Source organism: Lepidochelys kempii, chromosome 8 (genome assembly GCF_965140285.1).
Source record: "Lepidochelys kempii isolate rLepKem1 chromosome 8, rLepKem1.hap1, whole genome shotgun sequence".
Lineage (NCBI taxonomy): Eukaryota > Metazoa > Chordata > Testudines > Cheloniidae > Lepidochelys > Lepidochelys kempii.
This window is the reverse complement of record NC_136387.1, coordinates 95,893,899-95,914,564: the sequence shown is the minus strand read 5'-3', so window position 1 is coordinate 95,914,564 and position 20,666 is coordinate 95,893,899. Positions and strand designations below refer to the sequence as shown.

The window sequence follows — 20,666 nt, the reverse complement described above, 5'->3', positions numbered from 1 at the left end:
AAAGTGACTGAAAGGGGAAAATTTTTAGTGTTACATGAACTAACTTCTGTGGTATACACAGAGTCCTATACAAACACTGACTGGAATGTAACATTAGAAAGCTGCTATACAATAGCTGTCAAATATGCATCTTAGCAAAAATGAAGAAGGGTCTCCATCGCCTGCCTGAGTAAATCTAGCACTCTCTACTGCGTCTTTCATCATCATAGAAAAGCTAACCAAGTTTCCCCATTTTATCATTTTCTTTAAAAAAGCCTGAAAGAAATCAAGAGAAGAGATTGTTTTCATTTCTTTGTAAGTGATTAAAAAGCCAGTTCCACTGAGAAATCCAGATGGTTTAGCAGTTTCATTACATTTTTATTTATAAGAAAGGGGTTTTCATTGCTCTTTTAACATTTACGGCAATAAAAATAACTGTAAAGAGTTTAAATTCCTCAGTGCTTTTACAAGAGATGTTGATGCTACTTATGAAACTGAGGCCAAAGGTAATTATTTGTATAGGTACTCCTGCTTGATAAATTAGACACATACAGTTGTCACTCTTAAAATGTGCCATTTTACCTCAAGCAACTAAATAATGATGCCTCACTATTTCCATTATTTCCACTGTTATTCCATATACATGGTTTCGGGAATACTAATTGAATTGAATACTAATATTAAGATAACATTATTAAGATATCTAAGGCAAATGAAAAGTTGTTAAGGTGATAATAGCATTATTCTGTGGCAACGCAAAAAATGTTGCGTATTACTTTTCCTCTCCTCCAACCAATCGTTAATACTTGACACAAGGCCTTGAGAGATTTCTAGCACCAAATTACATATATAGATATATAAACACACACAAGCCATAATGGACTTCATCCTGTCCTCACGTTCTTATGAGTATTTCTCACAATAAGATTTTGCTACCAATACAATAATGGGGGGGAATTTTGTAAATTGAGTAACATCACCTGCTGGTGCAATTATTCCTTTGATTTTTTTTTTTTTACAGCAGTACACAAAGAAAGCTTTGAAAATCTCATGACTCAGTTTGGAAGCTCATGTCAAACTTGCTTAGTTTTATCTAGTCTATTCAAGGTCTTATATTATCGCTGCTCCCTGCATATGGAAAGCTCCATGGAAGCCATTAACTTCTATTTTAATTTGGCCACATTATCGTCATAGGATGCAGATGAGCAGACAGTGCTGTTCTCAAGACCTCCTTTTTGGAATGTTGATGTTGTTTACTATAGCTTGATCAGAGGAGAACAAAGGGGTTTATTTTTTCAGAACACTCTATTTTGCCTAGTTCAAAAAACAAAACAACCCCCCTAAATCCAACCCCTAACAACCTTAGAAAATCTCAAGATATGCAGATTTTTTAACCATTTTAAATCCTTAATATGATTCTTTTTCTTTTCTGAACTACCATCTCAAACTGTTGCACTATTAACTCCATGGGTTATTGTTGAGAAGGAGGAATGAAAAGAATTTAATTAGATGTGTTTTATGTTTCTTTATTTAAAATGTCACCTGAGGCTCAGTGACCCTTATTTTACGTTAAATGACTGCTGCTGGCTTTGATCATCATTTTATTAATGCTTTAATGAATATTAAAAAAATAAACCATTGTATTAAAAGTTAAGCTTTCATATAAAGGGGACTGAATCTCTTTTCCAAGAGCTACAATATTTATTACTCAAACATTTCCTTTAAAATTAAGTTCCTTCCCCAAATCTCCTTAGAACAAACCAAGTTACAGGAAAGTATGATAATTATATTTGAATAATATTGAAGAGAGAGAGCCAGTGAGTGAGCAGAGTAGCATGTTTCTGTTCAAACAACAGATTCCAGACTTACCATACACTTGTTTGGTTTTTCTCCAGAATGAACCCTCATATGAATCAGCAATTTGTAACGAGCATTGAAAGGCTTATACCGACGGACACAGCCTGCCCAGAAGCAAGTAAAGTCCTCTCCCTTCCTTTGGTCAATGTGTGTTTTTTCTAGGTGTCTGACCAGTCCATCTTGTTGGTCATAAGTGGCATTGCAGTCAATCCACCGACAGACCTGTGTACCATTGCTGACCTCTTGTTCATCTCCTTCACTGGGCTGAAGGGACTTTGGAGACATGGAGACGTGCAAATGAGGCAACGTCCCTTGAGTCTGGCTTAGCTGCTGGTGTAAATGATAAGGCGGCGGCGGCAGCCCCTGACGATGCCGAAAGAGATCTGTGTTAGAGGAATAATCATCGACCGGTTCTTGTTTTAAGAAACTCACCTTCTGGCTGCTGTGTGAGGCATCTTGCTGAGGCATACTAGTACCATTCATCATAAGGTTAAGACTTGCATTTTCCTCTATTTGCTGCATTTGTAGCGGATCACAGTCATCTCTGTCACAATCAGTGGAAAGAGGTACAAGGCATGCTGAAGGAGAGGGAAGACTGCAAGGGTTCCCAGGCTGAGAGCAAGACTGAGGACAAGAAGATTTCTGAGCACTGTGGTGACTGACCTCCAAAGGATGAGAGGAAATGCCAGCCGAATTAGTCCGCAGACCATTCACGCAGGTGACCAGTGATGTTTGCGACGTGCGGATAATAGCTGTAATATCGATTCCTTCAGCTGAAGATGGCATAACAGAGATGCATCTTTTCTTCAGGTTGCTTGATTGTAGCCTGGCTGAATGTTGAGGGCTGCCAAATGACAATGAACCCAGGGAGGAGCTATGTTCATTATTAAACAAGTATGATGAAAGTGAATTTGTAAAGCTATTATTCATTAGGTCTATTTCAGGATGCAGACTACCAGAGGCTCGCAGCTCCATTCCCTCTGTAGTCCTTCTATGTGCAGAAACCTCCGAAAGAACCTTATAATCACCTGGGCACTCTTGCTTAATGTGCTGAGCTGGGTGACTTCCATTCATGCACAAAGTGGAAGAATCGATGGAGTCCTGAAACCTGGGAGACCTGTAATACAGTTTCATTAAACATCACCAACTGTGGGAGAATTTATGATTTTTGTACAAGATGCAACATTTATTACGCCCTGGAGAATGAAACCACTTATTCTCTACTGCACGTTGTCTGTGTCTTCCAACAATTAACTTTTAAAAACCTGCAATGTTTCCTCTGTGGCCTTGTAAAGGTAGCATCATTTTACATGGGATTAATTTTACACTGTGGGTTACACATTGCACAAACTCCTTCCCATCCCTACTACTGACATCTCATCAATCATAATCTATAGGGTCAATGTACAGACTGGACAAAACCATAGCAAAAAGTGTGATAGCTTTAGCCATTTTTTAGTTTTTTGAACACAAGCATTTTCGTTAGAGCACATAGGGAAAGTGTTTTGGAGTTCTCACATAGCTCACAGTGGTGGCATTAATTTTGTTCACACTCTCTAGAGACATTCACCATTACAAAATTCACAACATTTCAACTCACAAGGCATTTGTTTGAGGAAAAAATTTGATCAGCTGAAAAAAGGGGGATGTAAAGAAATAACTGGAACTGCTGGGCACTATTACAATCTACAATAATCATTAATTTAAAAAACCTGCTAGTTGCCTCAGATCAGTGATTCTCAATCTTTTCCCTAGCAGAGCACCCCATTTTTATCTAGCTGGGATCTAGCCAGGCCCCCTCTGCCATTTGGTAATGTGAGGCTAGGTTAGCACTGACTCCCTGGCATTTGTTCAAGATCCTACTGAGAGTCACAACCCCCAAGGTAGGAACCCATGCCTTAGGTAACTAAATAGGGTTAGGAACATAAGAATGGCCATATCAGATCAGATCCATGATCCATTTAGTTCTGTTCTAACACTGGGCAATACAAATTGGCTCATGCAAAGGAGTCCATAACAGACAATTTTTAAATAACCTGCCTATAGGAGAAGTTTTTTCCTAATATTTTCTTCCAGGCAATCAGTGATTGGCTTATGTCCTAAAGCACAAAGTTTTATCTCTCTTATAAATATTTATCATAGCTGATATAACTGTGTCTGTATTATTTCTCACTATTAGCAGCTGTTCCCTAGATATTCCTACAGCTTATGTAATATATAGGGCTTGTGCTGGCCCTCTTCGCATGGGTGAATTTCACACTACAGAGGATTGTGGGTAATATTGCAAACACTGAGGCAACTATGGTTATTCAGCAAGTTTTTAAGGAAACCACATTTAAAACAAAATTGGAAAAATTGTAGAGTGAGCAATGCCTGTATATGCAGCATGTATAGCCAGATAGCTACTGATGAGTCAAACATGCAGCTACTGTACACGTATGTAATGGAAATATTTATGGGGTAAATCACAGAACCATGGAATAGATTTCATTTATCTTACAACTTGACTATTTCAACTGCATTCTGCTCCCTAATCCATTCTTGCTGGGGCTATTCTAACATTCCAACTATGGACAGCTTTCCAACTGCTATGAATTTAAAAAAAAAAACCACACCCACAAAAACGTTTCTTACCCACAACGAGGAGAGATTTGTCAGAAAGATTACAGTGCATTGAGATTCAGTACTGGCAATATTCGCAGGGGTGGGTGGGTGAGATTCTGTGGCCTGAGTTGTGCAGGAGGTCAGACTAGACTATCATAACGGTCCCTTCTAACCTCAATATCTATGAATCTATGAATTACTTCTGGTGTCTTGTTTACAACACACCGGCTAATATGTCCCAGAATGATGTTTGCTTTTTTGAAACAGTGTTATATTGTTGACTCCTGTTTAGTCTGTGATCCATTATTACCCCAGATCCTTTTCTGTAGTACTCCTTTCTAGGCAGTCATTTACCATTTTGTATTTGTACAATGGATTATTCTTAAGTGTAGTGCTTTGCATTTGTCCTTATTGAATTTCATCCTGTTTATTTCAGACCATTTCTCCAGTTTGTCAAGATTATTTTGAATTCTAAACCTGTCCTCCAAAGCACTTGCAACCTCTCCCAGCTTGGTATCATTCACAAACTTAAGTATACTCTCTATGCCATTAGCCAAATCATTATAAAAGATATTGAATAGAATTGGATCCAGGTCAGATCCCCATGGCACCCCACTGAATATGCCCTTTCCAGCTTCATTTTGAACCACTGATAACTACTCTCTGAGTATGGTTTCCAATCAGTTGTACACCCACCTTATAGTAGGCTATCTTTTCTTAGGTTGCTTAGGAGAAGATAATGTGAGACAGTATCAATAGCCTTAGTAAAAAGTTGAGATATATCACATCTACTGCTTCCCCCCATCCACAAGGCTTATCACCTTATCAAAGAAGGATGTTGGGTTGGTTTGACAAGATTTGTCCATGACAAATCCATGTTGATTGTCACCTTCTTATCTTCTCGGTACTTACGAATTGATTGTTTGATTATTTGCGTCATTATCTTTCCAAAGTCAAGCTGACTGGTTTTTAATTTCCTGGGCTGTCCTTATTCCTCTTTTTATAGATATGTACCATATTTGCAGTTTTCCAGTCCTCTGGGATCTCTCCCTTCCTCTATGAGTCCTCAAAGATAATGGCTAATAGTTCAGATATCTCTGCAGCCAGTTCCTTAAGTATTCTAGGATGTATTTTATCAGCCCCTATCAACTTGAAGACATCTAACTTGTCTGAATAATTCTTACCTTGTTCTTTCCCTATTGCAGCCTCAGATCCTATCCCATTTATACTGATGTTCACTACATTAGTCCTCCATTCTAACCTTTTTAGTGAAAACTGAAACAAAAAATACATTTAATGCTTTGGCCATTGCTGCGTTTTCTGTTACTGTCTTTCTCTCCTGTCCTTACTCTTCACTTTGCTTCTAATGTATCTGTAAAATGTTTCCTTGTTACCCGTTATCTCCATAGCTAGTTCAATCTTGTTTTGTGCCTTGGCCTTGCTAATTTTGTCCCTATATGCTTGTGTTTTGTTTTGTTTTTTTTAATATTCATCCTTTATAATTTGACCTAGTTTCCACTTTATGTAGGACTCCTTTTTGAGTTTCAGTTTGTTCAAGATCTGGTTAAGCCAGAGTGGTCTTTTACCATGCTTTCTATCTTTCCTATGCATTGGGATAATTTCCTTTTGTGACCTAAATAATGGTGATTGGTCCTGCAGCACAGAGGTACTGATCCCAAGAAGCACTATGCTCCCAAACCTTCCAGTGAAATCAATGGGAGTTTCCAGGACTCAACCTTACTCAAAATCTGGACTGTAGTTTCTGTGATGAAGACAATTGTATCACACGGAGTATGAAATGTATAAAGAGTAAAAAAGAGTGTGATTTCTAAAAAGAAACAAAAGGAAGTATTGGGGTGAATGATTTCAATCAAGAAAGAATGAATTCACATTTCTCATCCACACAGCTTTGTGTTACAGAGGTTCTGCTTATGTAAATATAAATATTGGCTACTAATGCAGATTTGCATACCAGAATTCTTCATAAGAATTATAGCTTTCTAGATATATGCACCATGTTATACACATTATGCCCCCGTTAGTCAGTTAACATTGCTGTAGGAAGTTGCATTATTTTCATTTCCCAACTTTTGGGTGTAGACATTTTCAACCTTAAAGTTGCATTAGTGCAAATTTTCTGCGTTTACTATAGAATTTTATCATCACCCTTCTAGGGCAAACTCTGGGCCCCTGCCGCCGCAGCCATTGTGGGGCCCAAACTGGAGCAGAACTGGTGCAGTTCTACTGACCAGGCACGGGAGGGACAGGATTCCTGGAGACCAGCTTTTTAGGTAGCTCCTTCGATGTTATTATTTATCATTTGTACTGAGATAGCCTTGAGATGGCTCAGTCAGGGATTAGAGCTCCATTATGCTAGGCATTGTGCTAACAGATAAAAAGACAGTCCTTGCCCCAGAGATCTCACAGTCCAGGGCAGTGGTTCTCAACCTGCAGCCCAATCACCACGCAGCTGCAGCCCATGTGACATTCTCAGGGCCATACAGGCAGTATATTTGTGTTATGTGGCCCACATAACACAGAGAGCTGCATATGTGGCCCACAATGGTAAACAGATTGAGAACCACTGGTCCAGGAACTATAACTTGCTGCAAACATGGATGTAACAAATAAATGAAGGTGGGATGATGAAGGGACAGTAAAATGAACACAGTACGGTTGTGCCAACATGCAGGGGATAGGGGCGGGGCAGAGTGGGTGGCTTTGATACAGGGGATATACAATAGGAATTGAGGGCGATGGTGAATTTTGGAGGTGGAGGAATTCCTATTGACCTCCCCCGCAGAATACATATAGGTTTGGAGACATCTTTAAAATGTTCACTCTAAGCAACAATCCAATTGCACAGGATGTTACAGCACGCTGTACAAAGAAGTAAGGTCTTTGTACAGTATGTTACAGTCCTGTGGTGGCAAGTGAAGTCGTACTTCTAAAGAGACTTCCATACACCGTAATTGGAGCCAGAGAACAAGGACAGTAGCACTTTGCCAGAAGTGTTTTAGTTTAAAAACAGCCTCAGAGTAAAATAGCCCCATAGTAAATAATTTGAAGATTTTGGCTAAACAAATGTACGTGCCTTTAATTTCCCTTGCAAGCAAGTCTTTTCTGATTACTGACAGTTTTAAGAAGCTAGAGGATATTGTTCTGCTACACAATTACGGGGCCCTTGCATGATTTGCTTTTTGTCTGCTCCGCTGCCTTTACACAGAAAAACAAGAACACAATGTGGGAAGAGTTTTCCATGCCTGATAATGGATTATCTGACAAATGGCCAACATTAGCTGTACATGGAGGCCAACTGTGGTGAAGAAGGTATTAGGACTTTTCCAGTATAACACACACATCTCATTTACAAATATTATGTAGTGGAAATTATGTTGCATAACTTAAAAGCTATTAACTGAGCTTGGGATGGAAGAGAAGGGGGTATTATCTGTGGATTAATGCAGTCATCACTGGAATACAGTTCCTGAGGGAAAAAAAACCATGGGGGGAGCTGATGGGGATAATGAATTTCAGTGTGATGGGAAAAACAGCAGAAGCCAGTCGTAACACTGAATTCCTAGCGGCATTTTGAGCTCGTGGTGGAGGTGTCGTCGTTTGTTTGGGTTTTCTTTGTGGTTGTACACATTAGTCGTTCAAAGATTAACCCAGAACCCTTGTCAGAATTTGCATTTCCCCTTATTTATGCATTGGACATCAGAGCTGGTCAGAACAACCACTGCAAAGTACAGTCAGTGCTGTCCAGAGTACGTTTTGTTACATCCATTCCCACCCTCTTTTGTCCAGGCATTGTCCAAGAAAGGGCTCAGTCCTGAAAGGCACTGAGCACCCTCAACTCCCACTGACTTCACTGAAAGCCAGAGCACTCGGCACGATGCATATTGGGCTCTTGTATTTTTAACTCTTCAGGGTAAGGACATTGTCTTCTTGTATTTGTCTGTAAAGAACCACAACTATGTCACTGCGGCAAAGAGTCCTGTGGCACCTTATAGACTAACAGACATATTGGACCTTAAGCTTTCGTGGGTGAATACCCACTTCGTCGGATGCGACTAACAGACATATTGGACCTTAAGCTTTCGTGGGTGAATACCCACTTCGTCGGATGCGACTAACAGACATATTGGACCTTAAGCTTTCGTGGGTGAATACCCACTTCGTCGGATGCGACTAACAGACATATTGGACCTTAAGCTTTCGTGGGTGAATACCCACTTCGTCGGATGCACTATGTTACTGTATAAATAATGAATAGTAATAATAATAAATGCTGTCTGTTTTCGCTTTCATACCAAGAAGTAGCTTTGACTCCATATAATGTGTCTGTTAGGAAAGACAGGTGCATTCACTGTGCTAGGATTAGTTACTGTATGTCTGTCATGCTCACAGAGCCAAGCAGGGCACGAACACTACACTGAAAATCCTGTACAAATCAAAACTGTGGAAACAGGGTGGACATACAAACCGAGAGCAAACAGCCCATGAAGGAATGGAAAGCAACCACAATGTACCTCAAGATGCTCTCCAAACAGTTACTCAGGAAATGCTGAAACCTGACGATTTTAGAACATGTTGTAAAACAAACACAAGAGAATTACCTCAATCACCTGCTGCTTTATCGTAATAGCAGCCCTCTCATATTCTGTTGCATACAATCCTCTATGTTGTGCTGGGAATCTTCCCTCAGACAGAGATGGAAGGAGTTCATATTTCTGAGTGTAGTACTGTGATCCCCAGTATACACTTATCTGTCATTTCCCTATTATGGATTTTAGAAAAAGCTTCAAAAAGATCTAAGCAGGGTCCTCTCCTTCTCTTTTTGTTTTCTTCTGCCCAAATTATCTTTGTTTCATAATTATCCTCAACGACAGAATAAAAACAGCCTGATAATTGCAAGAACAGCACTGAGACATAAAATGGTTGGGACGGAGCTGAGTTAAATGCAGCAGAAGCATAAAAGTTTTAATACCAGCAGCAGAATATGTTTGCTATTTGGCATGAAAATGATCTGCTTTTTTTCATTAAAGTTCTCTCCACTTGATTGTCACATTGATGTGCCTTTTATTCCTGAAAATTCAGATATCCTTGTCCCATTAGTAAAAGAAAAAGGGAAAACAATGCATAAATGTGTATAATAAAATCAAAAACAGCCAGATTTCCATGACTAAGTTACACAGTCAAAATTTCCTCTTGCTGGATCTATGGAAATTTGGGTTTGATGGTTCCAGGCAGAAAGCATCAATTATTCCAAATATTTAAGATAAAGCCTGCAACTTTATTGAGTTTTTTTTATTTCTGCATCTCTTCAAAAAGGTCAAGATCATTTCTTATCATAAGCTTTTCCAGAAACCATTGTAATTAAAATAGATGGACATATTTTAATTCAGAGCAGGCTTCTATTCACAATGCATGTCTGTTTCGGGTATTTGTTTAAAATCTGGTAATGTTAAATTTGTAACAACAACACAAAAAATAATAGAGTTCTACATTTTCGTATAATTAATTTATAGCAAATGTTTAAGTAGGGCTCTGCCATGAACAGAATCTAAGAACTGTGCATATATCAAAACCAGAGCCCAGATTTTTACATTGTAGCCTTAAAAGCAAATACCAAGGATATGGTGCTCTGTGGGAACATTTAGCTCCGTTTGTTAAAGGAAACACTGTAGAAAGAGAGTGGCACCCGCTTCCTGGAGGTTTAATGGTGGCATGCCAGACTGCCATATGGAAGACTCCAGTTTGGGAGTGACTCTACCATCCTTTTTTCCTTGGTTGGAACTTAGAAGCATCGTGGGTGGTGAGAAGGGAGGGGAGGCAGTTTTCTTTCCAATTAAGGCACTGGCAAATTATCATTCATTTCAGTGGATGCTGGGATCGTACTCACAGAGGAGACATACTTAAACCCCAAAAGTGAAGGGTGTCACTGCCTTTAGAGTGATCACCTAGTGGTAGGCTCATGGAGCAGTATGAGTGCATCTGCACAGAAAGGCCATGCCTCAGGCCCAGCAGTAAGGTACCATCAATGACAGCCGCTAATGAGTAATGGAATTAGTTGATTGGAAGGGGAGATTAAATGGCTGCCCCAGAAGAAATGAGAAGATGAGGCAAAAGCCAAAGAGATCATCCAACCCTGGCATTCACTTCAGGCCACTCAAGCACGCCCAATGAGGGCAGAACCCATGTCCAGATCCTGAAAGGTTGCTACTGGGAAAAAAAGATTATAGCAATGAAGGGCTTCAAAAGGGAAAGGTATATAAAGCTACAAAAACAGGAACAATACCTGGTATCTGAGTGTGTTAAATTCAGGTGACCGACATGTAGCAATCTCTCACGAGATAATGGGTAGTCTCGGGTAAGTGGATTTCCTGTGTGGATGAGCAGACTCTGTCTACAGACAGGTACTGAGCTATTTGTCATTTCCATGTCCATCATGTTCTTCTTCTCGGAGATCAAATTACAATGGCTGTATCCACCATTCACTGTTAAATAAATTAAAAAAGAGAGAAAGTGAGTGAGAGAAAATAACCATAAGCTTCTACCCACGGATGCTGCTATATCAGTTATCATTCTCAGTTGTTCCCACTTTTGGCTCCTCTCATGAAAGCATTATAATTGCAACAGCAAAGAATGTTAAGGGTTTCACAATGAACCAAGAACTAATTCCAAAGGAATTAGTGTCCAGAATTTATTGCTCTTGTTCCTTTTTTTAAAGATGAGGCTGTTTTTCACTTCATATGTTAGCTTTAAAAAAAATGTAATAGTTTCCTTTTCTTCTACGTTTTTGGGGGGCAGCAAGAGGTAGTGTTTCCTACATTTTTTAGTTGGTTAGTTTTGTTTTGGGGTTTATTCATTTATTTTGGTGGGATTGGTTGTTGGATTTTTTTCTATTAGTAAAATTAATGAGGACAATATTAATGCAAGGGTCTTCTGCAGTCTAAGTGAAGTCTTCATTTTTTGTATTTTTGGTCTACACAGGAAAGTTATACTGGTATAAGATGTGAAAACTAAGGTATGATTTAAAACTGATAGCGTAACAGCAGCATAACTTCCCCATGTAGATACACTTAACATGACCTGAGTGCCTTTCTTTAGAAATTTTGGTTTAGCTTATGTCACTTTTAAGCTAAACCAAAAAAAAAAAAAAAAGCTACTTTAATAAGAGAATAAGAGTGTCCACATAGTGAGTTATATCAGTCTAACTGTACTGTTTGAACTGTAGCAGTATAATTATACTGTCAAAACTTTCCTGTACTAGCACGCCCTTAGAATATACAGGATCAGGGCATTAGTGAGGAGATTCTAGTTTATTTCCTGATGACAAATGGGAAAAAAATAAATATTTGTCATGTGTTTAAGTTTATTCGTATTTTCAAAATAATCGATTATTTTTCTATATTCTTATTCTGCTCTGGCTAGATCTGGACATGTTTAATTTCACTCTTACACCAAAAGATGAGGGAAATGGACCAAAGATACAGCAATTATTTTAAGAAAAAGAATTCTGGACACATTTTCAAATCTATCCATGGACATTAGATGCATAGATCCAAAAATGACAGATGTGTTTAAAAGCAGATGGCAAGATATAGCCTAGGACTTAGATCCTGAGCCTGAAAACACCAACACACACGCTTAAATTTAAGTATGTGAGTAATTCCACTGACTTTAATGGGACTACTCATGAGCTAAAAGTTAAGCATGTGGGAAAACATCTGCAGAATAGGAGGGGCCTTAAACTGCGAGGTACAAAAAAAAATCACTATAGATATTTACCATGATATGCTTATTGCACATGGGCCATGCCTTTAAAATACTAGATCATAAGTATGGCCATACTTGGTCAGATCAATGGTCCACCTAGCCCAGTATCTCGTCTTCTGACAGTGGCCGGTGCCAGATACTTCAGAGGGAATGAGCAGAACAGGGCAATTACAGAGTGATCCATCCCCTGTCATCCGGTCCCAGCTTCTGGCAGTCAAAGGTTTAGGGATACCCAGAGCACAGGGTTGCAGCCATTTTTGTTGCTCTTCTTTATACTTTTCCCAATTGTAATATATCTTTTCTGAGATGGGACAACCAGAACTGCACACAGTATTCAAGGTGTGGGAGTACCATAATTTATATAGTGGCATTGATATTTTCTGTTTTATTATCTGTCCCTTTCCTAATGGTTCCTAATATTCTATTAGCTTTTTTGACTGCCACTGCACACTGAGCAGATGTTTTCACAGAACTATCCACAGCGACTCCAAGATCTCTTTCTTGCATGGTAACAGCCAATTTAGACCCCATCATTTTGGATGTATAGTTGGGATTATGTTTTCCAATTTGCATTACTTTGCATTTATAAACATTGAATTTCATTTGCCATTTTCTTGCCCAGTCACTCAGTTTTATGAAGTCCCTTTGTAACGCTTCACAGTCAGCTTTGGACTTAGCTATCTTGAATAATTTAGTGTCATCTGCAAACTTTGCCACCTCACTGTTTACCCCCTTTTCCAGATTATTTATGAATATGTTGAACAACACTGGTTCCAATACAGATCTTTGTGGAACCCACTATTTTCCTCTGTCCACTGTGAAAACTGACCATTTATTCCTACCCTTTGTTTCCTGTCTTTAACCAGTTACTGATCTATGAGAGGATCCCTCTTATCCCATGACTGCTTACTTTGCTTAAAAGTCTTGGGTTAGGGACCTTGCCAAAGGCTTTCTGAAAGTCCAAGTATGCTATAGCCCCTGGATCACCCTTGTCCACATGCTTGTTGACCCTCTCAAAGAATTCTAATAGATTGGGGAGGCATGATTTCCCTTTACAAAACCCAACGTATTGTGTTCATCTATATGTCTGAAAAAATCTGTCCTTTTACTATAGTTTCATCCAGTTTGCCTGGTACTGAAGTTAGACTTACTGGCCTGTGATTGCCAGGATTGCCTCTGAAGCCTTTATAAAAAATTGATGTTACATTAGCTATCCACCAATCACCTGGTACAAAGACTGATTTAAGTGGTAGGTTACATACCACAGTCAGTAGTTCTGCAATTTCTCATCTGAGTACTTTCAGAACTCTTGGGTGAATATCATCTGATCCTGGCGACTTATTACTGTTTAATTTATAAATTTGTTTCAAAACCTCCTCCACAGACACCTCAATCTGGGACAGTTCCTCAGATTTGTCATCTAAAAAGAATGGCTCATGTGTGGGAATCTCCCATATGAACCACATATATAATCAAGGAGAAAGGAATTAAAATCACACATACAAAAATCAGTTTAGAAGAGCAACGGTGATAACTGACTTTTTTTTTTTTTTAACTTCAGAGAGGAGAATTGTATTTATTTACCTACTTCAAAAGTGTGTTGTGAGGGTTTTTTTTAATGAATGTTTGAAACATGTCTTGAGATCTTCAGATCAAAGGAACTAGAGGCAGGTAAAGTACTTGTACTAGTTCTGGCTGCTTTTCACTTACATTTTTCCTCTTAATAAACAAAAATGACAACAAAACCCATCAGATATTCTACTACTACTAATTTGCTATTGACCAGTTTTCTGATCTGCCATACCAAATCAACAGTCCAGACAGAATCTTTTCATGTTAGTGAATGGAGCGGCAATAAAGAAACGTCGTAAGTGTTGCTTGAAGCTGTCTCAATTGAGCTGCATACTGTGTTATGGATGAAGGTGTAGTACAGACATGCATTTAAGGCAAAATCAGTTCAATTTAAAAGAACAAGCAAACAAACCAGACCAAAAAACACCAACAGGAGTTTGCAGTCAAAGGCCTGATCCTGCAGTCCTTCAGCAGGAAAAGTCAAATGGAGTCTTGCTTGTGCACAGTAGGACTGGAGCTTTGATCAGAAAACGTGTTTGTGCCACAGTAAAATATTTTAAAACATTTCCTTTTATTAGCCCCATCTACATTTGGAAACTGACCCATTGCAAAGAATGGTTGTCAGCAACAGATCTTCCTGAACTAGAGTTGAAAACGGTTTGTGTTATTGTAGATGAAACACAACCATTTTCAGTATCATTACAGAAAGTGTGACTGCAACATGACTCCATCAAGTCTCAGGGTATGTCTACATTGCAATTAGACACCCACACCTGGCCCTTGCCAGCTGATTTGGGCTTATGTGGTTCAGGCTGAAGGACTATTTAATTGCAGAGTAGCCTGAACTCTGGGACCCTCCCATCTCGCAGTGTAGACATATCCTTGGTCACACTTTCTGTAACATGCCAGTTTCCCAATGTAGGGTTTTGACTCATAAGATGGAACAAATGGCTTAGTTCCATATGTGGCAATTCACACTTTAAAATGTCACTGAAAATGGTATGGGAAAAGAAACAGTATTCATAATGCACTGACTATAGTATAATTGAAGTAACCACTTCTAAGAGGTTGGCACACAAGCCTGGAACTGTGAAGAAAGTTCCAAGCATAATGGCCTGATTTTCTCGTCCATTGCCGTTTTGGGGCATGAAAAGAATGTGAACATCAAATGTCAAATGCACATTTTTCCTGAAGTTAATGTACCAGCCTAATTTGGGTTATTGCTGCTAACTGAATATATTTCTTGAAAATGTTAAAACAAGCCTTTCTGGCAAAGAAATACTTGCAAAATACCCATTCTGCAAACTTAGATACATCTCTGTATGCGTGTGTCTGTGTGTGTATGCATAATCAGGAACAACCCATTGAAATGAGTCAGATTCTCCTCTCATATACATATACTTAAGTGGAATTATCTCTATGCAACCTTTATATACAATTTATATCATTCTTTCATATTTACATACATTCCAACATTCACATTTACCTTATTAGACTCTGTTGTGATAGCATCAGGAATATCATGGTATATAGCATTTTTAAAGCTTTTCATGAGGTAAAGGTAATTAACAGTGTATATATGAAGTTCTGCACTTTTTCAAAATGGCTGCCATTTCTCTTTGTTGGATCAAAGCCATAGGCTGTGCTCTGTTAAAATGTTTCCCTACAGCTTTTGACTGTGAAGCTCTGTTTAACAAAGATGGCTTTCCTTTCCCATGTTTCCAATGGCACAAAAGCTATGCTACCCTCTAGGAAGATGGTTACCCCCGTGCCATCAGGAAGGACACTGAGTTGCTGTCAGTGGACTTTAAATGGGATCAGGTTCAGGGCTGTAGTGAACATGAGAGAGGCGATAGTCTGGGAAGTCAATGATTATGGAAGATAGGTAAATCTTGGAGATAAACTTTGAAAATCCAGATCTTTTCTGGCCTGGAAGACTCCCTAATAAGTGGAGAAATAGTAAAAAGGATGGGTTTCAGAGTAGCGGCTGTGTTAGTCTGTATTCGCAAAAAGAAAAGGAGTACTTGTGGCACCTTAGAGACTAACCAATTTATTTGAGCATAAGCTTTTGTGAGCTACAGCTCACTTCATCGGATCCATTCAGTGCAAAATACAAAAAGATGGTAACGCAAGAGTCAAGAAAATCAAACCCGAGATCTTGAGAGGGAGAAAAGGTTTTTAGTCACACTGTTTAAAACTACGTTTTTTGTTTACTCTGTAAATACCTATTTCACTTCAATGACTAACTTACATTTTGGGGGAAATCAGAACTTTGTTAAAGATTCAAACCCTGTCCTTTCAATTAGGGAACACCAGGCTTGACGTTCCTGATATTGCTAAGGGAAGAAACAAGCGAAGGAAAAAATTGCCAGATGATGGGAGAAGAACTTTCTGGACATGATAAAAAGCAAAAAAAGGACATAAGCCTTTGTACAGAGTATTTGCCATTCAGCTTTAAAACTTCTAAACTATGCTATCACTATATCTACAAAAACAAGTCACTCATTTTCTCTCTCTACTCATGTTACATAAGGCTGAGTTGTCAAGTAAGGACTGATTTTCCTTTCACTTACATCAGTGGTGTTACTCCAGTTTACTGAAATCAGAGTTGTCAGCACTAGACATGGCTGAAAATTTTCCATCAAAACAATTTTTCAACAGAAAATTGGGGTTTTGACTCAATTTTGTGCCTCTGTGTGTATGTGTGAGAAAAAAGTATTTGCTTTCTGAGGACAATTTTGACTTTTCATTTAAAAAAAAAAATCCAAAAACTGAATAGTTTTCTTTTCTTTTTTTGTCTGAAAACCAAAAAGTTCCATCCTAAAACATTAGGCCAACAGTTTTGATTTGGAAATGCTGCTATGTTACCTTGTGGGAATTGTAGTTTGGGTGCCTCTTGGCCCATTCTGCTCTACTGGCTGAACTCTCCAGCTGGACTACATCTCTTATGATACACCACTGTGCCTCAGGAAGAGGGAAGGCCATGGTGCACCATGGGAGATGTAGCCCAGGGACTATGGAGGGGAATGGGAGCATGAAGCATCCAAACTACAACTCTCATGAGGCACCACCAAAACAAGGGCATAATCAGATCCCTAACTGTTGTTAATTTGCATACAGTTCTATGTATTGCGTGTTTTAAAATACTGTTAATTTTTCTTGGGAAGAAGTTTCTATGCATCTTTAAAAGCTACACCTCCCAGATATAATGGCAGAGCTGGGAAATATATCCCTCCTATGACCTCCTAGCCCTGGTTCCTGACATCTTAGCCATGGGTCATTACTTATTTCACTAGCTGAAAGTAAGATGTTGGCTACAGAATATCCATTGAATGTGTTCTTTATATCCTGGATACGATCAATTGTCTCTTATGTTTTTTCATTTATACCTGACCAGTAATAAGAGCAGCCTCTCTTTCTTTTTCAGTCTCTGGATGTTACAAGTCTGAAATTCATTAAGGACTTTCTAAACATGCATTTTAACAATTTTATCATATTATCAGAACACAGAAACTTGAAACTTCCATCCAGAATTCAGCAGTACTAACCTGTAGCAACACATCAGAAAACACTGATATTGATTTGTTTGAAGAGGGAGATTTTCTAGAATAACATTAACACTATCCCCATGCTGTCAAAAACAATTATCTTTTTCCAATAGCTGTCAAATCATGAAACTCTTTCCCCCCCGTGCCCCACAGAAAGAAACTGAGTACTCAAAAGCCAAATCCACAGAATTATGCATGTTAGAATTTCAGCCAACCTGCCGTATGTTTATCTTCACAAAGTACCTTGAAGATTTGTTAACCTGGGCTCCAAACAGACTGTCTAACAATCTCATATCGGGTCACCTTTGCACAATGGCATCTTTAAAAACATGCCAACCATATGGCAGCTGACACAACAGCAGACAAGTAATGACATTAAAAGTATCACCTTCTTCCAGCAGCAAACTAAAATTAGAGAGGAATTGCCTCTGAATATAGCTGGCCAGATTCTGCACTCAGTTACACCATCATAGACAGAAACAACTTCACGGCCTTAAACAGATTTAGTCTAATTTACACCAGTGTAACTTAGAGTAGAACCTAGCCTTTTGACAACTGATTTTTTTGTACAATCTTAACATCACTGGCTGGTACACAGGAGATTGAGATATTTTCCATGCCTGGAACTGAAGTTCCTCTTTCATTGGCATTAGGGGGACCTTTAACCTACATTGTGTAACTTACCAACGACAGATGAAAAAAGAGCACATATTCCCTACCTTGTATGAAAGGTTTACCCTCATTTCAGCAGAACCATAATAATTCCATAAATCCATATTAAAAATGAATCCAAATTTACAGAGAGTAAACCTAATGAAACTAGAAGGTGCCTTGGTTTCCAGAAGGATCTCATGGAAGTGGAATCCATCATTTTCTTTTTTCTGTCTACCAGGTTTGGTTTTGTATTTTTAGTTTAAATGCTTAAGAAGGAAATATAAAAGATTTATCCAGAAGTATAAAAAAACTTCAATCCTGCAAATCCTTCCATGTGAATAATCAAATAGGTTCAGATTCTGATTTGTCCCCATTTTTATTCTGGTGTAACTGATGTCAGAGGAATGGACTCCATTGAACATATGGCTTCAGTGGAGTTGCTCTGGATTTATACCAGCATAAATCAGATCAAATTCAGACCCACTGGCTTTAAAGGGACTGCTCGTATGAGTAAGGGAAATTTATATATGTAAAAACTATTCTCATCAATCACAATGTGCAAGATTAAGTCCTAAATTTCTTCTTCAGTGTGAATTTTATGTAGAAATGTTCAAAAATAGAATATCTCCCCCCTCCCAACCCATGTAAACCTGCCTGAATAACCAGAATAATAAGTATTAAAACCAACAAAACTAAATAGCAGTAGCTCTTTTCCCTCCCCAGGGAGCACCTTTTCCTTATTCATTTAGGCTGCGTATATGGAGGTTTCATTCTGGTTGATAAAATTCACCATTAGGCTTTCAGCCAGATGGGAGTAAAGTCTTATTGAAAGGATAATTGCTCAACAACAAACATATGCTGCAGTGCTTTAGAGTTTACCTAATTAAGGCCAATGAACAAATAACTGAAATGACATATAATTTAAATGACTCATATTCAAAAGAGAGATAGGTTTGAAATATTTGCCAAACATACTTAGATATCCTCAGAGCATTGTGGGTTTTGTGGTGACTGCTAAACTAGCTCATTTGCTTTTTTTTGCTGCTTCATTCTCTTTAATTACATTTTATTTTTAAATATTTTGCCATCCATCCCTGGAGTTTTTTTGGATACAACATCCAGAATCCACCTATGACATCTCTGAAAAATGGAACACTATTATTGGCACCATTATTGGTCCCACATTCTTTTTGTGGAAGACCAAAAAGCTACTGGACTTTTCACTCAAAGGTGAAATTCATCAGTAATAGAACAGACCATGAAAGGCCCCCAGTGCAACAGAATTGCTAATGCCAGGGTGCCAACACACCAAAATTGGGTAACATGGAGAAGGGATGCAAAGGTACTCTATATACCATCTGTTTGGCAGAGCAGAGCTCTGCATCAGCTAGGAATAGCACATCAAAGTAGGTAAGTCTAGTATCAGGATTGGGGTCATAATTACAGTGTAGCTGCAGAAGCCAGTGTGACCCCTGTACACCTCATAATTTTGAAAGTTATTGCAGAAAGGCTGCAGAGCTGCTTTTGCCCTGACTGTGAGTTACACAGTGTACTCCATCGCTCCCACAAAATCCACAGAAAGCTTCTTTACTCTGGCTCTGTTCATGGCATGATGGGAGAAATGTCACCTAAGGTCATATCTACACTGGGGAAATTTTAAAAAAAAAAATTCAGACCAATTCTGGGACTGATTAAGCTAAAGTAGTGTTAAGACTAGTGGGAGCCACCATGTAAGCAGGGATCTGTGGCTCAGAACCATTTTTACAATCATTTTAGTTGAAGTTGCTGAAAAAACATGGAAAATCGAAACGATTGTGGAAACAGTTCAGGCCTTTGGAGCTTTTCTAAACTATGGTTCCTGCACTAGTTTAGCTGAATCAGTGATAAAACCAGTTTGAATTTGGGGCTAAGTTTCCCAATTTATCAACCTCCTTCTTTAATTGTGGATACCAGAACTGGACACTGTAGTCCAGAAATGGTAGCACCAGTGCCAAATACAGAAGTAATATAACCTCCTTACTCCTAACTTGATATTCTCCTTTTTATTCATCCAAGGATTGCGTTAGACATTTTGGCCACAGCGTAGCACTGGGAGCTTATGATTAGCTAATTATCCACCATTCCCCCCCTCTTCCCCAAGTCTGTTTCAGAATCACTGCTTCCCAGGATAGAGTCCCCTCATCTTGTAAGCAGGGCCTACATTCTTTGTCCCTTGATGGATACAATTACATTTGGCCATATTAAAATGCCTAGTTTGCTTATGCCCAGTTCTGTTCCTCCAATCTATGTGTTATCTGTAAATTTTATCAGTACTGATTTTATGTTTTGTTCCAGGTCATTGACAAAAATGTTGAACAGACATAAGAACCCGTATCTGTGGGACCCCATTAGAAACTCAGCCCTATTCCTCAGCCCATTTACAATTACATTTTGAGACTTGACACTTAGCCAGTTTTTAATCCATTTAATGTGTGCCATGTTAATATTTTATCATTCTAGTTTTTTAGTCAAAACATCATGTTGTCACATGGTACCAAATCAAATGAATGACAGAAGTCTACATATAGAACATCAACACTATTACCTTTATCAATTAAACTAGTAATCTTATTAAAAAGATATCTAGTTAGCATAATAAAAGTAAAAGAGAAAAGATATCAAGTTACTGAT

The 20,666-nt window shown here is 38.6% G+C and overlaps 1 protein-coding gene across 1 annotated transcript in view; it reads right to left on the bottom strand.

Annotated features, from left to right (window-relative positions):
• Nucleotides 1–20,666, bottom strand: part of GLIS1 (GLIS family zinc finger 1) — a 259,142-nt gene that overhangs the window by 128,619 nt on the left and 109,857 nt on the right. The window contains exons 3-4 of the mRNA XM_073357637.1: nucleotides 10,742–10,940; nucleotides 1,849–2,953 (exon numbers count right to left, since the gene is read on the bottom strand). Of these exons, the coding sequence (XP_073213738.1) occupies nucleotides 1,849–2,953; nucleotides 10,742–10,940 (1,304 nt within the window). The remainder of the gene's footprint in view (nucleotides 1–1,848; nucleotides 2,954–10,741; nucleotides 10,941–20,666) is intronic.